The 16652-nt window shown below is 40.8% G+C and overlaps 1 protein-coding gene across 2 annotated transcripts in view; it reads left to right on the forward strand.

The window, feature by feature from the left end:
• LOC134586875 (probable cation-transporting ATPase 13A4) overlaps window positions 1–16652 on the forward strand; it is a 147393-nt gene that overhangs the window by 78778 nt on the left and 51963 nt on the right. For both annotated transcript variants that reach the window (XM_063442776.1, XM_063442777.1), the window contains exons 14-18: window positions 1372–1522; window positions 4846–4932; window positions 6219–6375; window positions 7026–7143; window positions 7747–7871. In XM_063442776.1, the coding sequence (XP_063298846.1) occupies window positions 1372–1522; window positions 4846–4932; window positions 6219–6375; window positions 7026–7143; window positions 7747–7871 (638 nt within the window). The remainder of the gene's footprint in view (window positions 1–1371; window positions 1523–4845; window positions 4933–6218; window positions 6376–7025; window positions 7144–7746; window positions 7872–16652) is intronic.

The following is a 16652-nucleotide window of genomic DNA, read 5'->3' on the forward strand; positions in this document are numbered from 1 at the left end:
GAGCACATGTGACAGACGTGACAGAGTCTAGAGATGCTGTGAGAATGTTCTGCTGCCTGCAACATCCTCCAGCATGACTGGTTTGGCAGTGGGTCAGTAGGGGTGGGGTGGCATTTCATTGGGGGCCACACAGCCCTCCATGTGCTCACCAGAGGTAGCCTGACTGCCATTAGGTACTGAGATGAGATTCTCAGACCCCTTGTGAGACCATATGCTGGTGCAGTTGGCCCTGGGTTCCTCCTAATGCAAGACAATGCTAGACCTCATGTGGCTGGAGTGTGTCAGCAGTTCCTGCAAGATGAAGCCATTGATGCTATGGACTGGCCCGTCCATTCCCCAGACCTGAATCCAATTGAGCACATCTGAGACATCATGTCTCGCTCCATCCACCAATGTCACGTGGCACCATAGACTGTCCAGGAGTTGGCAGATTCAACTTTAGTCTGGGAGGAGATCTCTCAGGAGACCATCCGCCACCTCATCAGGAGCATGCACAGGCATTGTAGGGAGGTAAAACAGGCACATGGAGGCCACACACACTACTGAGACTCATTTTGACTTGTTTTAAGGACACTACATAAAGGTTGGATCAGCCTGTAGTGTGTTTTTCCACTTTAATTTTGAGTGTGACTACAAATCCAGACCTCCATGGGTTGAAAAATTTGATTTCCATTTTTTTATTTTTGTGTGATTTTGTTGTCAGCACATTCAACTATGTAAAGAACAAAGTATTTCAGAAGAATATTTAATTCATTCAGATCTAGGATGTGTTATTTTTGTGTTCCCTTTATTTTTTGAGCAGTGTACTTAAAGGGTAATCCAGATGTGGATGCTGTACTCACTGTGTCTACAAGGACATTAGCTACAATTCACTAACAAACCCATAGAAGGCTAAAATGTGTGGCCTGGGTAGCTGTATCTCTTGTTCAGAGAAAGGCAGCTTGTATTTTTAATATGTACTTCCTTCGATGTGATCAGTCTGATATACGACAGGTTAAGGTTCTCTCTGTAATGGCAAATGTGACCTAAAACTTGTTTGAGACATGGGTGAGGACTAACTGAAGAGAAAGCTATTTGTTGTTTTTGTTGTTTTCCATGATCTCGTATCATGGACCCAGTGTTTACTGTGCCTAGAGTTGTATCAATTATACCTTACTGTTAGGCCCCACAATCATCTGGGGTTGCTGTATGTCTCATGTTGATAGAGTCTCCTATCATTGTGGATCTGAACTGCCTAAGTGTTTTTATTTCAGTGTTCTTATATGTCAAAACTGCCAAAAGTCTGTCTTGTGATATGTCACCGATGCACAATAAATATTGAATAAATACTTGTAATATAATTGTTTAATATATCACTCTATTCGATTCCAGTTTCCAGGAAGTACGTGATATGAATTCTGGATTTACACTATCCTGGTCTCCCTTACTTGGTGCAATGGCCAGCTGCCATTCACTGGTGTTACTGGATAAAAACCTTCATGGAGACCCATTGGACCTAAAGATGTTTGAAGCAACAGGCTGGGTAAAGTATAATGACATGGAAAGTCTCATTGCAATAAAACCAGCATTTGCACACCTCTCTGAGAACGTTAAGAGGATAGAAGAACTTAATGGTGATTTCATTTATTATAAGTACATCTGTACATAAGATATTCACCATTAATAAAATAAGTAATGTACATTGGGCCTTGTCTTTTGAGAGCAAGACAACCACCCATCAAAAAATAATGCCCGTAATGTAATTATAAAATATGTTGATGAAATCAAATGAGGAATCGATGAGTTGGTAGGGGACGATTATGACAAGGCAGATTATTTTGCATATTAGAAATAACAGGCACCGCAGATTACAATAAACATAACTGCATGTATCACTGTTATAATACATTTATGAACAAATACATTTTATCTATTATGTAGGGCTGTCTTATTGTCTGAGAGCGGAGGTTCAGTGCTCTCAGCCAATGAGCACCTCGCCAAATCACTGGGTTTAGTTCAGTGCAAGGCTTAAGAGAAGGTAGAGGAAGGTGCTCCGACTGCCACATTTAAATGTCATAATGTTCTCATATGTTTTGACTACACACTCTAAGATGGTCCCATGGCACTCCTGGTTCTTAACCATTACAGCAGACTTGGAGTGTCCATTTAACTTTTATAAGAAATCTAACAGTACTCAACAGCTTTCTGTGCAGTGTTTTTTCCATTTACTTTTGACAAAAACATTATTAAATAGATGTGTTTAGTACATTGTACCCAAAGCATACTGTTAAATAAAACACTATTTTTTCAGCTTGAGAAAAGTTCAAGATAATTAATAAAGGCTTAATAATTTGCCTTTTGGTTAGTTCATAGGTTTCATTTATGTTTTAGATCAATTATTACGTTAAGGCATGAATCTAAAATATTTGTGAGTTAGTTTACTTCCATCCACATGTTCAGTCCAGATTCCCTAAATCCAGACTTTATTAAGTCCAGGGAAATCCAGGCATGACTACCTTGCTTATTGTACCAGGAGTGGAATAACCTTGTAATTCTGAAGTGATGTGATGTTTCCCTTCATTTGGTTCACAGATCAAGTGAGAGTGAGAAAAAGCATCCAATAGAGGAGAAAATAGAAGGAGCAGTAAAATGAAATACCAATTTTCTATATGTATTTATATATCATGTTAAATCTATAAATATAGATTTTTGTACTGTTCCTCCTTCTTTCCCTCTATTGCTTACTCCACACTTAATCTGTTAATAAAATCCACATTCATTCACTGTCCATAGCATTCATTCATCCTTTTTTCCATCAATAATCTCATTTTTGGCGCATTGGGTAGATTCCAGAATCATGACCAGAAGCAAACATGCTCGGGCATTGTACATTACGGCAGTTTCGTGATTCGGGTACAATTTAGCTTGGAGTTTGTGAACTTGATCAATCACCCTATCTGCCCAAATTGAAACAAATTGCAGTTTAGACCAAAATTAATCTCCAAGCCTAATATTGACTATGCACATAAATTTGTGTCTGTTTTCCTTTGCATTTATATTTCTGTAAATGGTGTTTGTTTTTCCATTGCTTAAAAGGTAAAAACATTTTAGTGCAGATATGTTCGTTTAGGACATCTGACACCAGGCCTGGACTGGCCATCGAGCATACCAGGCAAATGGTATGGAATCACAGGATCACCCCTGTTGGCCCATGCAGAGCTGGCACTATTCGAGCTCTGCTGTGCCTTCAGGGGCTGGTGGGGAGCTCTTTGATCTTCCTCAGCCCACAGGCAGTGTAATGTGGTCGCTAGTGGGGAGGGAGGGAGAGAAGGACCAGGGGGAGCTCAAGCCATGACAATGCTCAGATCTCGCAAGAGTGAACTCTAGCGCCGCAGGCTTCACTCACCACTAAGACCACCAGGGATGGCAGCACGGTCTCCCCTCCCAGGCAAAAGGTAAGAAGGGATAGGGGTATATAAAGTTTGTTTTTTTATAAAAAAAAATACACATTTGATATATTTAAATTAATCTGTCTCCCCCCATACACACAATCCCGCCAAACATATTCACATGCAGCACTCACACACACACACACACACACACACACACAAAAACCCTCACACACATACACAACACCCTCCCACACACAGCACCACTCTCACAAACGTGTGTGTGTGTGCACTCCCCCCCCCACACACACACACATGCTGCACCCCTCACACATACACAAAGCACTCCCAGCACGGTGCACCCCTCACACACATACAATACTTCCAAACATACATACACACACACTAGATCTCCTATACACACTCTGGGTCCTTCACACACTAAATACCATACACACACACTGCACCACCTACACACACTACATTCCTGACATACAAACTCCTCTATGCACACACTACATTCCTTGTAATCAGACACATACTACATTCTCTAAACACACACTCTCTACAACCCCTAGACACACTACATTACCTATACACACACACACACACACACACACTACAGCCCATATGCACACACTCGCTACATCCCCTATACACACTATGCCCCTTATACATACACTCTCTACAGCCCCTAGCCACACATATTATACCACAAACACGACTGAAATCAACCGATTTACACAATACCATACTCCAATCAGCTCACTCTACACATACACAATCTCACAAGCAGCCTTCAAACTCATTCACGATACACTTTCCTGGTCATTTTGACCTCTGGGATCTCACCTATGGAGACAACAGAGACAAGTGACAAGCGCAGTGCAAGCATGTTATTAAATTTGCTTGCGCTGCGCAGAACATATACAGGGCCTTTTTCTCTTGCTAGAGCTCTTCAGCAGGGCTCTACGCATTGAACCAACATGCTCACTTTGAGAGGGGGCATGATTGTCATTAGTGATGACAAAAACACACCCTCTCTGGCTCCGCCCCCTTTTAACCCCTTAAGGATAAATAACATGTGTGACATGTCACAATTCCCTTTTATTCCAGAAGTTTGGTCCTTAAGGGGTTAAAGGGGCTGCTTTGATTGAAAAATGCCTAGGCCGAATTTTTTTGCCAGTCCGGCCCTGCCTGAGACACATGTTACTCTTTGGCACTGCCATTTTTGCCATGAGTTAATACAGTAAGGAGTACCTGCATGCACTTTTTGGGTGCAACTTTGAGTAAAAATATCTTTGGCTGAAATAGTGCAAGAGTTGCTGGAAAAACTGTAGTTCTTGTGCCATAACTTAACCAATTACCACAAATAACCTAAAAATGTATTTATTCTAATGCTAAGAGTGTTACTTTTATTTCGAGACTCACTATGACTGCATAATCCATTTAATGGAAGTAAAATATGTGTAAACAGGATCTCCAGGAATATAAAAATGATTGGAAAGGAGATGGGAGTACTGGTTCAGATATACTTGTTAAACCAAAGTCAAGAATGCAATCGGTAAGCTATTTACAATATAATCTTGTATACCTAGGCTTTCTTTAGCCAACAATTTCTATGTTTTCCTCCATTAATTGTCACATTTTGCTCTGTGCGTTTGTCATGTTTTCTTTCTTTATTATTCTCTTGGTGCTGCTTAGATCAAAAGACAATGCTCCTTATTTCTCTATTAGCAAATGGAACTGATTTTGGGCATCTACTGCCTGAAAAATGATGACCCCTGTGTGCTGGGTCCTGATAGAGCCACCTAGTCATGATAACGGAACAAGTCACACTGTGCATTCCAAGATCAGCCTGCCATGTAGAATCACTGTGTTTTAATTGTCATTTGGCAAGGTTGAATTCCAACAACACCTTAAGCATTGTGTGCAGGGCTGCCATCAGAAATTTTGGAGGCCCCCACACAGCTCATGGCCTGGTCCCCATGGGCCCGCCACAGTATGTGCCCACAAGGCCCACCCATGAGTCTATCTACAAGGGCCCACCCATGAGTTTGCTCACAGCGAGTGGAGTGTATGTGTGTAGGGGATTTGTAATATGTGTGTGTGCTTATGAAATATAGTGCATAGGAATTCTAGTTTGTATATGGGATGCAGTGTGTGTCTGTCTTAGGGAGTAAGTGTGTGCATAAAGTGGATGCAGTGCACTTGTATAGTGGATGCAGTGTGTTTGTGTAAGGGATAAAAAGCAGTATGTGTTTATGTCTAAGGGATGCATTCTGTGTTTCTGTGTGTCTGTGTGTAAGTTACTGAGAGTCCGTGTTTGTTTGTGTGTGTGTGTGTGTGTGTGTGTGTGTGATGCATTGTGTTTCTGTGCATGTGTGATGGAAGCAGGGTGTGTTTGTGTGTGTAAGTAACGCAGTGTGTTTAAGACATGCATTGTGTTTCTGTGTGTGTATCAGAGAAGCAGTGTGTGTTTATGTGTGTGTGCACAGAATGCATTGTATGTTTCTGTTGTGATGAATGTTATCGATTTAACTGTTTACCTACTTTTGGGAGTATGCTGTATATGTGTGAGTGTATATGTATGTGTATATATATATATATATATATATATATATATATATATATATATATATGCATATATATAGAAAAAATCAATGTCGTGTGGGCTTATCATATTTACAACACATAACTATACAATCTATACAGGTGCACAGTTTGATTTCAATGTACTGTAAGAAAGAAGATGAAACGTCAAGTTAAAGCAGTAGAAACAACCTTAACAGTACCAAGAATTCAAAGGGAGAAGATCAATTGAAAACCGTGTGCATTTTTTTTTCATAGGTCCCAGTAGAAGGAATCACCATTTTGCACCAGTTTCCTTTCTCTTCCTCTCTGCAGCGAATGTCCGTTATAACACAGGTTTCAGGGGAGAAGACACTCACCGTGTTTTTAAAAGGAGCCCCGGAAGTGATGATTCAGCTTTGCAAAAAAGATACAGGTATCATATGTTAATAAAGGATCAGCCCTTACAATATTTGATAAACATAATTACTTGTTTCCCTGCTTATCCAAAACCCAGTTCTAGTGACCTTAATACGCTTGAAACAGTTGGACATTGGTAAATGGACTTTGTAGAAACTTAGCATGCCATGCTGAAGTGTGAAAATGGGCATAAGTACATGTTAGTAAATGTCATTCCACAGCTTAGAAACTGATACAGTACATGATCTATTTATTAACCTGTCCACACCTGGTTATATGACGTACTTATTGGTCCCTTTCTATGACTGTTTTATAGAACGCTCAGCATTGCTGTGTCACTGGAGAGTCATCTTTGATTGCATTATATATCCCATGGGCCTTTCTTCTACATTTTAGATGGGTTACAGTTTAAAAGTAAATTGATTTTAAACATATTTTTTCTTCCCAAACAATGCTAACCAATTATTAAGGCAAGACTGATGTAATTTGAGTATATAGCTATTACAAACGTAGTAGTAATTTAAAATTGAAAAGGAACTAAAAATCAATATCACAGGGACCTTTCTCATTTAGTTATGTATCCCAGGTACTTTTCTTCAACATTTCTGTTCGGTTATATTTCAAGGGTAAATATAAGATTTACACAAAGTTTTCTTTTTCCAACAGTGCCGTCAAATTTTTCAAGCACACTTGACCACTACACAAGCCAAGGTTTTCGAGTCATTGGCATGGCTTTTAAACACCTAGAACCAAATGAAGTTTTAGATATTAAACAGTTACAAAGGCAAGTAACCTTTTCTTTGCATATGTTGCTTTATTTTTATACACTGTAAAATGTTAATAAATTTAAGTGAACGTTAAAATGTAAGAGTTTAGCAAAATAGTCCAAAGTAACTTAACTGAATGTTTCCAATAATATATATTAATTATTGTGTTCAAAATGAATATTAATGTAGGTGCTAGAAGCTAGTACCTGCCAACAAAATATTTTATGAAATTATACTTAGACTCTCACACTAGCATTGCATTTTCTCTGATTCAGTATTCTTTAATGGTTTCCATTTAGTTATTTTAAGATATGCTTATTTAAGAAGAACATAAAATCAATGAAAATACTAATGGAAATTGAGTGGTTTTATGTCTAAGTATACAGCTCCAGGTATCTTCTACTATTTTTTTTTTTTTTAATTATTTTAAATAGTTGCGCCACTTAGTGTGGATATGTACTCAACTCAAGTAGATCTATAAAAGACATTGTATATGCTTTGTTATATTACTTTACAATTTTACAATGTATTTTTTTAACAAGGAATTTGACATACAAAACAATTTTTTCTAGATTCTTTACATTCAGCGATGTCAGTTTATTGCTTTCTATTTTTCCTAGGGAACTTGCTGAATCTGATATTGTGTTCCTTGGATTTTTGATCATGGAAAATCGACTTAAACCTGAAACTAAACCTGTTCTTGAGGAGCTAAAATCTGCTAAGATCAGAACTGTTATGATCACAGGTAAATTGCACACAAAAAAGCAAAAACGTATTTTTAAATATATAATGTTAAATAATTACAAGTATATTTGCATTGTATGTATATTCAATTTCCTGTTGATTTAATGTATGCACAATGTTAATTTAAAAACAACATTAAAATATTAAGTCTGTTTTTTTTTTCAATTTGACAATTTTTATTGTTTTTCAATTATTTTCTTAAAGAACTTGGGGTACTGAAAAGAAAAAGGGTTGGGGTCAAGGTAATGTCAAAACATTCCATGTCAATCAGGATTCATTACATGTATCGTACACTTGGTTCTTCGTTAGACTTTGAGTGTTAGGATGCGTAGTGGCTGCTCTAGCTCTGGCCCTGTTGTATTGGTTTGTGCCCTTTCTCCTAAGGGTTCTCGTAGTTTTGGGGTTTTCATCTGCGTGAGTGTGTTGGCGTGCTATGTATTAAGCGCCTCTGTGATTTCCACCTCCCGTCTCTTTCTTGGCCCGTCTTTTCCTCCTGTCGCATATAACCCACTGTGTACCGGTTCCGTGCTCTTACCCTTGTACTCTTCCCATTTCTCGCTAGCAGGCCCTACATGTGTTTTTGGTCCAATGTGTGTGTTTGCCATTTTTTCGTATTGCCAGTTTAGGGATATTTGTTGTAGTAGGGCTTCCCTGGTTGGGGATTGTGGTGATTTCCATGATCTGGCTATGAGGGTTACTGCTGATATCAACAGGTGGAACAGCAATGCCTCCTCAATTCTGGTCACTGCAGGTGGTAACATAAATAAAATACATTGTTGGATGGTAAGTATCCACTGCCTACCCATTAGATCACTAGCTATTCCTTCTACCATTTTCCAATAGTTCCTAATCCCCTTACACGACCACCATATATGGCTCATTGATCCCTTTGTTGTCCCGCATCTCCAGCATACGTTTGGTGAATTTGGGTATATCCTGGCGAGGTGCTCGGGTACCATGTACCATCTATATTGCAGCTTTCATATTAAGTCTGTTTTAATTGACTGCTTTTGCACAAAAAAATGTAATGTAAAAAGATTGTATAAAATCTTTGTTATTGCTAGAAGTCTGAAAACTTCTGAATCTAGCCCGTGAGTTTTATATGGAAATTTATAGAACAATATCTGTATTTTACATCACATTTCTCACCACTTTGTTACAAAATGTAGTCAAAGAATGTCAACAGTCAAAATACAAAACTGCTAGGGGCTGCTGCCACGGATAGCTGGAACAACTTTGGGTGGGAGTAAGGAGATTGTCATTGATTATAGTGTGAGACTAGGTTACCAAATGTCAGTTGTTAAAAGTTTTGTTTTTTGTTTTTCTAACTGTTTGTAAAAAAAAATATATATATATATATTTTTTGGAGGGGGTTGGAGTGCGTTTTGCAAAAAGGAGGGAATAAGTTCCTCTTGCCTAGCTACTACGACATTGTCACTCACACAAACTTTGAACTTTGAATGATATTGTATTTTACAGCTAGTGCATGGTTACACTACTAGCCACCACAACTTAGAATTACCTAATCAGAATTTGACAGTTTTTTTGTTTGGTTAAGTGTTTGGATACAGAAAATCTTTAAATAAAAATTTCTTAATGTGTGTGCCTTGCAAGTTCGCAAGCACTGTGCCATGTTTCTTAAAGTCAAGCACAATAACGTCACAATATTAAATCCACCAAGCACTAACCCATTTTGCAACACAAACACCTATTTTAGTTGAAAGTTGTTAGTGCACAGTACACTATTATTTATATCCCAAATTTATTATACTAAGCAAAACAAACCCATAATCAGTCTTGCATCCTAATGACAAGAAGAAATTGAGGAAGGGTAGAGGAAGGGGTTGTGTACCCCAATCCACAATCAGGAGTAGTGCCATCACTTCTGAGAGTCTGAACATCTCTTACTCAGCCATGAGGACTGCTGACACCTCATCCAATGGTGCCTCCACCATCACTGCTGCCTGCACAATGTGTGGCAGTATTCAGCCTAAAGATAGTGGGATTAGTTGCATGTCCATTACATCCACTTAACAATTTACATCCACTTAGGCAAATTAATTTTAATGGGCTTTTTCATGCTGCAATAACTTCTGATGCTGCTTCCTCTGGTACTGAAGCTCCTTCTTCCACATCTAGTTACAACCATTGCAGCATCAATGTTTTTTGGTGCTCAGAGGATGGGATAAACTAGTGGGCTTGTTGCCTTTGCCTGTGTTATCCCCTATTTATTGTAGTCCCCCTCCTAGAAAAGGTAACGCCCAACTCACCACTTTTCCTTGACATTGAAGTTGATGATTGCCTGAAAAGACTTCATATCCTGGCTCCTGAGTTAACCTGTGGATTTTCCTTATTGGCTTCATAACCTGCTATACTCACCAACCTGCTCCAAACTTACCTGTACAACTCTTCATTACTGCCTTATCTACAAACCTGCAGCAAACCAACCTGAACTCCCTATATTCCTGCTGAACATTCAACTTGCTTAAAACAACACTGGACTTTAATTTACTTTGTGGCTATCTATTTACTCCTACATCGGATTTACTTATATTCCAAATTATATTCAGATCTATCAAAAAGGACCTGCTACTACTATATAACCTCTTATCCAAAGAGACTGAACAACTACAACCCTATTTAAGTATTTATATTATTTCTGTTTAGTTTTCTTATATCCTGTTCTGGGGCATATTGTTTCCTATTATCCCTCTATATTGTACCTATAATCTCTCGTCTAGGTTTATCTTCAATTATCCTTCCTATAACTTCTTTTATAGGTTTACCTTACTTCCACTTTGGGCTTGTTGTTTAAATCCTTTATTTCATAGGCTACTTAATTACCTGTAATTTCAGACGTTCTGTTCACTATCTTTCATTCCTATAACTACAATTATAGGATATCCTGTTCTTACTAGAATGTCTAAGATAGTAAATAAAGACCCTGAAATCAACCCCAGTTTCAGTATCATCCCTTACCTGCACAAGATCATGACAACTTGCCACTCTTTCAAAGTCCAACACTATCTATAATGGAATCTCCTTATTGAATGGAAACAGTTGGAGCTTTAGCTTCTATTAATGCCAAATTATTGACACCACCACCTCCATTACCATTAGTTAACCAAGTGCTAGTGTTGCAACAGCTTTCACTGAAACTGAATCGTCATCAGACACAAGGTAAAGGGTTAAGGATAATCTAATGTCCTTAAGCAAAGTTTAGCATCACTCTGACACTCCCAGAAGACCAAATTGCAAAGTGTAAATTGTACTGCAAGGAAATAAGTAGAGTGATGGGTCATCTCTCCAGTGTTGGTATGAACCTATATATGCAAAGACACCAAATGTTAGTAATACTAAGGGAAGAAGCAGAAAGATAAAGTACTGCTGCAGACAGCGAGTCCACTGGGACTGTACATGGTTCTGCATAACCCAGTGGCGTACACACACTCCATGGGGCCCCGGTGCGAAACTGATCCGTGGCCCCCCCTCTTCTGACTGTGGGCCCCCCCCCGACACATACATACAGACACAAACACATACACACAACCCCGACAGACACATACATACAGAGACACACACGCAGACACATACATACAGAGACACACACAGACACATACAGAGACACACACATACAGAGACACACACACATACAGAGACACACACACATACAGAGACACAGACACACACATACAGAGACACAGACACACACACATACAGAGACACAGACACACACACATACAGAGACACAGACATACATACAGATACACACATACAGAGACAGAACACACATACACACATACAGAGACACAGACATACATACAGATACACACACACACACACACACAGAGACAAAGACACAGACATACATACACACAGAGACACAGACAGACAGACACACACATACAAAGACACACACACACACACAGACATACATACGGATACACACACACATACAGAGACACAGACATACATACATACAGACACAGACACACACATACACACAGACACACATACAGAGACACAAACATACATGCACATACACACAGAGACACAGACACACACATACATACAGAGACACAGACATACACACATACAGAGACACAGACATACACACATACAGAGACACAGACACAGACATACATACAGACATACACACATACAGAGACACAGAGACACAAATACACAAAATGTTTCCTACCATGTGTGAATTTCCCTGGGGTCCAGTGGTGGCTCAGCCTGATGGGAGTCAGAGTTCCCACTCTGACTCCCTCCTCCTTTCGGTTTCCTCCCGCGCGGGCTCTCAGTATGCTGGGAGGAGTGACGTGCGGTCACTTCCTCCCAGCCGTGATGATGTAATCACAGGGGGCCCGGTCGCGCTCTTAAAGCGCCCAGCGCAGACCGGGCCCCCTTACAATCCATGTCCATTGGGTGGCCCTGACAGCATGGGCCACCCGATGAACCTCTTAACATGCGGCCCCGGCAGTTTGCTGCATGGGCCGGGGCCGCAAAGCGTGGCAGCTGCTACCCGGTCGCGGGGGCCCGCAGGGCGGCCGGGCCCCCTGGAGAGCCGGGCCCGGTCGCAGCTGCGACCCCTGCGACCGCGGTACGTACGCCACTGGCATAACCAACTACCCCTATTGTATCTTTTTAACTACTACCACCCTTAGGCAAAGCAGTGGGGATGTTGAACCTAGTGCGATTAGATGACATGGACCGACAGACTTACAGTCAATGTAATTCCAGGTACGTGTCCACCGGCCCACTCTTGAACATTTTGTAAAATTTCATGCCAGAGTTTTGTCAAAATAGCATGCTAATTGATTGCTGTATGGAAAGCTTCCTTTTCCATAATACAACTGAAGCCCTTGAAGCAGCAGATACAGGCCTCCACAATGTGTACTTTCTACGCAATTCAGTTTAAGTAGGTAAATAACATATAGTAGAATATACCATTGCCATATGTTGTTTAAAAATAGCAGCAGGCTAAGGATGTAGGTCAGTGGGTGAACCACAGATTTATGCTCCTAGTAGGCAGCATGACTTTCTCTCCTTGATGGAACACTGTTGGTAGCCCACAGTGCATATGCATGGTGGTGGCAGTGGAGGAAGTTCAACCTTATCAGCATGGCAGGCTGGGTGTGGATCTGTAGAATAGTAAGGCTGTTGAGGTCTCCTGCTACATACTGAAGTCATGGACAAAAAGTACACATTTTGGTGGAAAATTGGTTGGCAGACACCAATCTGCATGTTGGGTTTATGATCACTGACAGAGATGCTAAGAGTAAAAAAACTGCAAGAGGGTTCCTTGGTAGATGTACACTATTCTGCACACATCTTGTAGTGAAATCTGCAATTCATGAAGTCAACATAAAGTTACTGTAACATATTCATCCTCACCTTGTGGTATCTGCAATGATTACCTTCCTGACAAATGCAGAGGTGCCGTTCAGGGGCTATGCGTCAATGTGTCTGACTCCTGCAGCATGTTGGTGGACGTCGGCCGCTGCGGATTCACACCAATTTGTAACCCCACATCCGCCCACGGAAATAAAGACGTTGGCGTGCGTGTGACGGGGGATGCACATGCACGTTCTGGGGTCAGAGGTCGGGTTCGGCCAATCGGAGACATGTTTAGACTCCTTTCTTGCCTGTCCTATTTACCCAGTCGTGGTTTCCTTAGTGGTTGTCCAAGAGTGTGTTCCTGAGCGTTTATTTCTGGTTATTGACTTTGGCTTCGTTTTGACTTCCCTGTTTTTTGGTATACTTGACTTGTGTCTCATTCTGTGTCCCCGACCTTGGCAAGTATTCTGACTATTCTTTGGTACATTAAGTCCGGCCATTCTATGGCCCAGTAAGAAGTTACCTTTAGTCCTAGGTGTGATAGGTGTGGTGGGATTCTCTCAGGAAAGATGTTCAGGAATATGTGCAGGCCTGTTCAGTTTGTGCAGTTTCTAAAATACCTCATAAACCTCCTTGTGGATTGTTGTATCCACTTTCTGTATGTCAGGATCGGGACAGGGATCCAACACGCAGAGTACAAACAGGTACAGGGTACGTATACCGGACCTTAGAATGGCCGGACTAACGTAAGTAGTAGTAAAGAATGGTCTAGAGACAAGCCGAGGTCGAGGGAACGAGAGAGCAGGTAAACGAGAGACAAGCCGAGTCAAAGGGTAATAGAGGTAAACGAGGTAGAACAGACAAGCCGGGTCAAAACCAAAGAAACTAACAGAATACAAGAGCACTGAGTGACTAGACAAGCTAGAACCACGACAGGGCAATGAACAAACGTAGAAAGCCCTCTTTTATACCCTGATTCTAAACAGGTAATCACGCCCCCGACGAATCCTCATTCGTGCTTGGGGCTTGATTGACAGATCGGGTTGGGTTGTCGTCATGACGTCGGCTACTGAACGCCGCGTCATAAAAGGAAGTGGATCCCTCGCGGCCGGCGTGTAAACGACCGAGGGAACCGCGAGGAACGAGTGATTCAACCCTTTTGCGAGGAAGAACGTCCAAGTGTCTCACCTCCACAGAGGTAGAGACAGCAGGTACCCTGACACTGTACCTAGTGTTCCATGGTCCCATTTGTCCATGGATTTCATCGTAGAACTTCCTAATTCTAATGGCTATACTACCACACAATATTACGCAATATCATCACGCAATGTCAAACAGAAAGTTTATAGTTTGCCCCCAGATTCCTTGGTCCATTTCGTATCCTTCGAAAAATTAGTCCTGTTTCATATTCTCTGGCTCTACCTGCCTCTTCATGTATTTATAACACCTTTCACGTTTCTTTGCTCAAACCACTTATTTGCAATAAATATACAGTCCCAAGTGTTCCCCCTCCCCCAATGGTTGTTTCTGGACAGGAGGAGTAGGAAGTCTCCTCCATAATTGAATCCAGGTTTTCTCATGGTTCCTTACAGTATTTGGTTGATTGGAGGGGGTATGGGCCTGCCGAGTGTTTTTGGGTTCCTGATTCCGATATTCATGATGGTCGCATGATTCATTATTTCCACGCCCATTTTCCGCTCAAACCTGGACCTGCCCGCCCGGTGGGCGTTCTTCAGGTGGGGGGTAATGTAACATATTCATCCTCACCTCGTGGTATCTGCAATGATTGCCTTCCTGAAAAATGCGGAGGTGCCGTTCATTTTGTAACCCAACGTCTGCCCAAGGTAATAACAATGGCGTGCGTGTGACATCACGCAGGGGATGCACACGCACGTTCTGGTGTCAAAGGCCGGGTTCGTTTTGTTTTGACTTTCCTGTTTTTGGAAATCCTTGACTTTTGGCTTTCCCTCATCGTTGTGTCTCATTCTGTGTCCCCAACCTCGGCAAGTATTCTGACTATTCTCTGGTACGTTAAGTCCGGCCATTCTAAGCAATTAGCTAACACACTCTATATAGATGTAGCAGTGGTCAGGAAGCTGAAAGATCTACTCAATTGAGAAGTTGCTGATTGTCCCTAACGTATGCTAGCTTCCCTGTTTGTTCTTAGGATTAAAGTGGCACATCCTGACATACTGGAGGGACAGACTTGTTAACCCTATCCATGAATTGCAGGAAAAGTGAGGCATGCTGGTTGAGGAAGATGTGCACAGAGTTTCACAACCATGTTGTATTTGTCTACTACCCTTACCATCAATCAAAATAATTTTCAGCACTCAACAATATTGTCACATGGTGCTCTGCGTTTGTTTGCGAGGAGCAGCTATTTTCATTCCCACTGACCATAGAATCTTTAACGCTAACAAATGCTCATGCACTGAGGGAGATCCAATTTACGACTCATCTCTCCCTTCAAAGTTTTTAACACATTTGTAAAAGTATACTAAACTGTTGCGGTTAATAAAAAATTAAATAATTTTTTCCTGCTACTGATGCTATGGTTCCCCCTGTTTTCCACTGCCATTAAATTGTAGTGGTTTTGACCTGTCTGGCTGAGTGTTGTGGTGGGACTATGCCTGTTAACTCTGTAGACATAGTTAGGATAAGCTATTTTTTTTTCTACACCGAAGGATACTATTATTTATTTATTTATTATGATTCTGCGGCGCTGTGCAATTAGTGGAGGATGTACAATATACACAGACAAATACAATAGTTAGAGAGGTCCCTGCCCGTAAGCTGATATCTAGCCATTGAAGCTCTTTTAACAAAGTGCTTAGCTAGATAGCCTGTGAGCTTACAATCTAAAGGACAAGAGGAAGCAGGGAAGTAATGGCTAAAAGAAGTTCACAGAGAGTTGCAGCTATTGGCAAAATTTAAAGAGAATGAAGAGGTAATTGAGTGAGCATCTCAAACAGGAGTATGCTACATATTTAGGAGGGACCTGGGTGGGTGGGAGGAGGGAAGGGGAGGGTGGCTGGGTGAGTTTCAATATTGTTGGTTCTGGGAGTGGGAAGTGGGGCCTGATAGTTGTGGGAGTTACTACAGGATGTTAAATGCAGAGCTTCAGTATTGTTGGTTCTGGGATAGTCACTGATGCTACAGACTAGATGTGTGGGAAAGCGTTGCTCTTGTCAAGATATAAGGAGTGAGTGGGTGGCCAACTGCCCACTGACTTTTTTCTTTCATTTTTGGATGAATCCATATTTTAAACTTAAAATGAATCCTCTTCTCTATGTTTCATTAATACAATATAGCTAAAGGAATAAGATTACAAACAATTGCTATAAAAGTTCTCTCACTTCTATTTTGTTCATAAATCAGATGTATGATCATATGATTTTGGCAATTCAGAATTGCCATTACTCATAGTTACACTTTT

Source organism: Pelobates fuscus, chromosome 2 (genome assembly GCF_036172605.1).
Source record: "Pelobates fuscus isolate aPelFus1 chromosome 2, aPelFus1.pri, whole genome shotgun sequence".
Taxonomy (NCBI): Eukaryota; Metazoa; Chordata; class Amphibia; order Anura; family Pelobatidae; genus Pelobates; species Pelobates fuscus.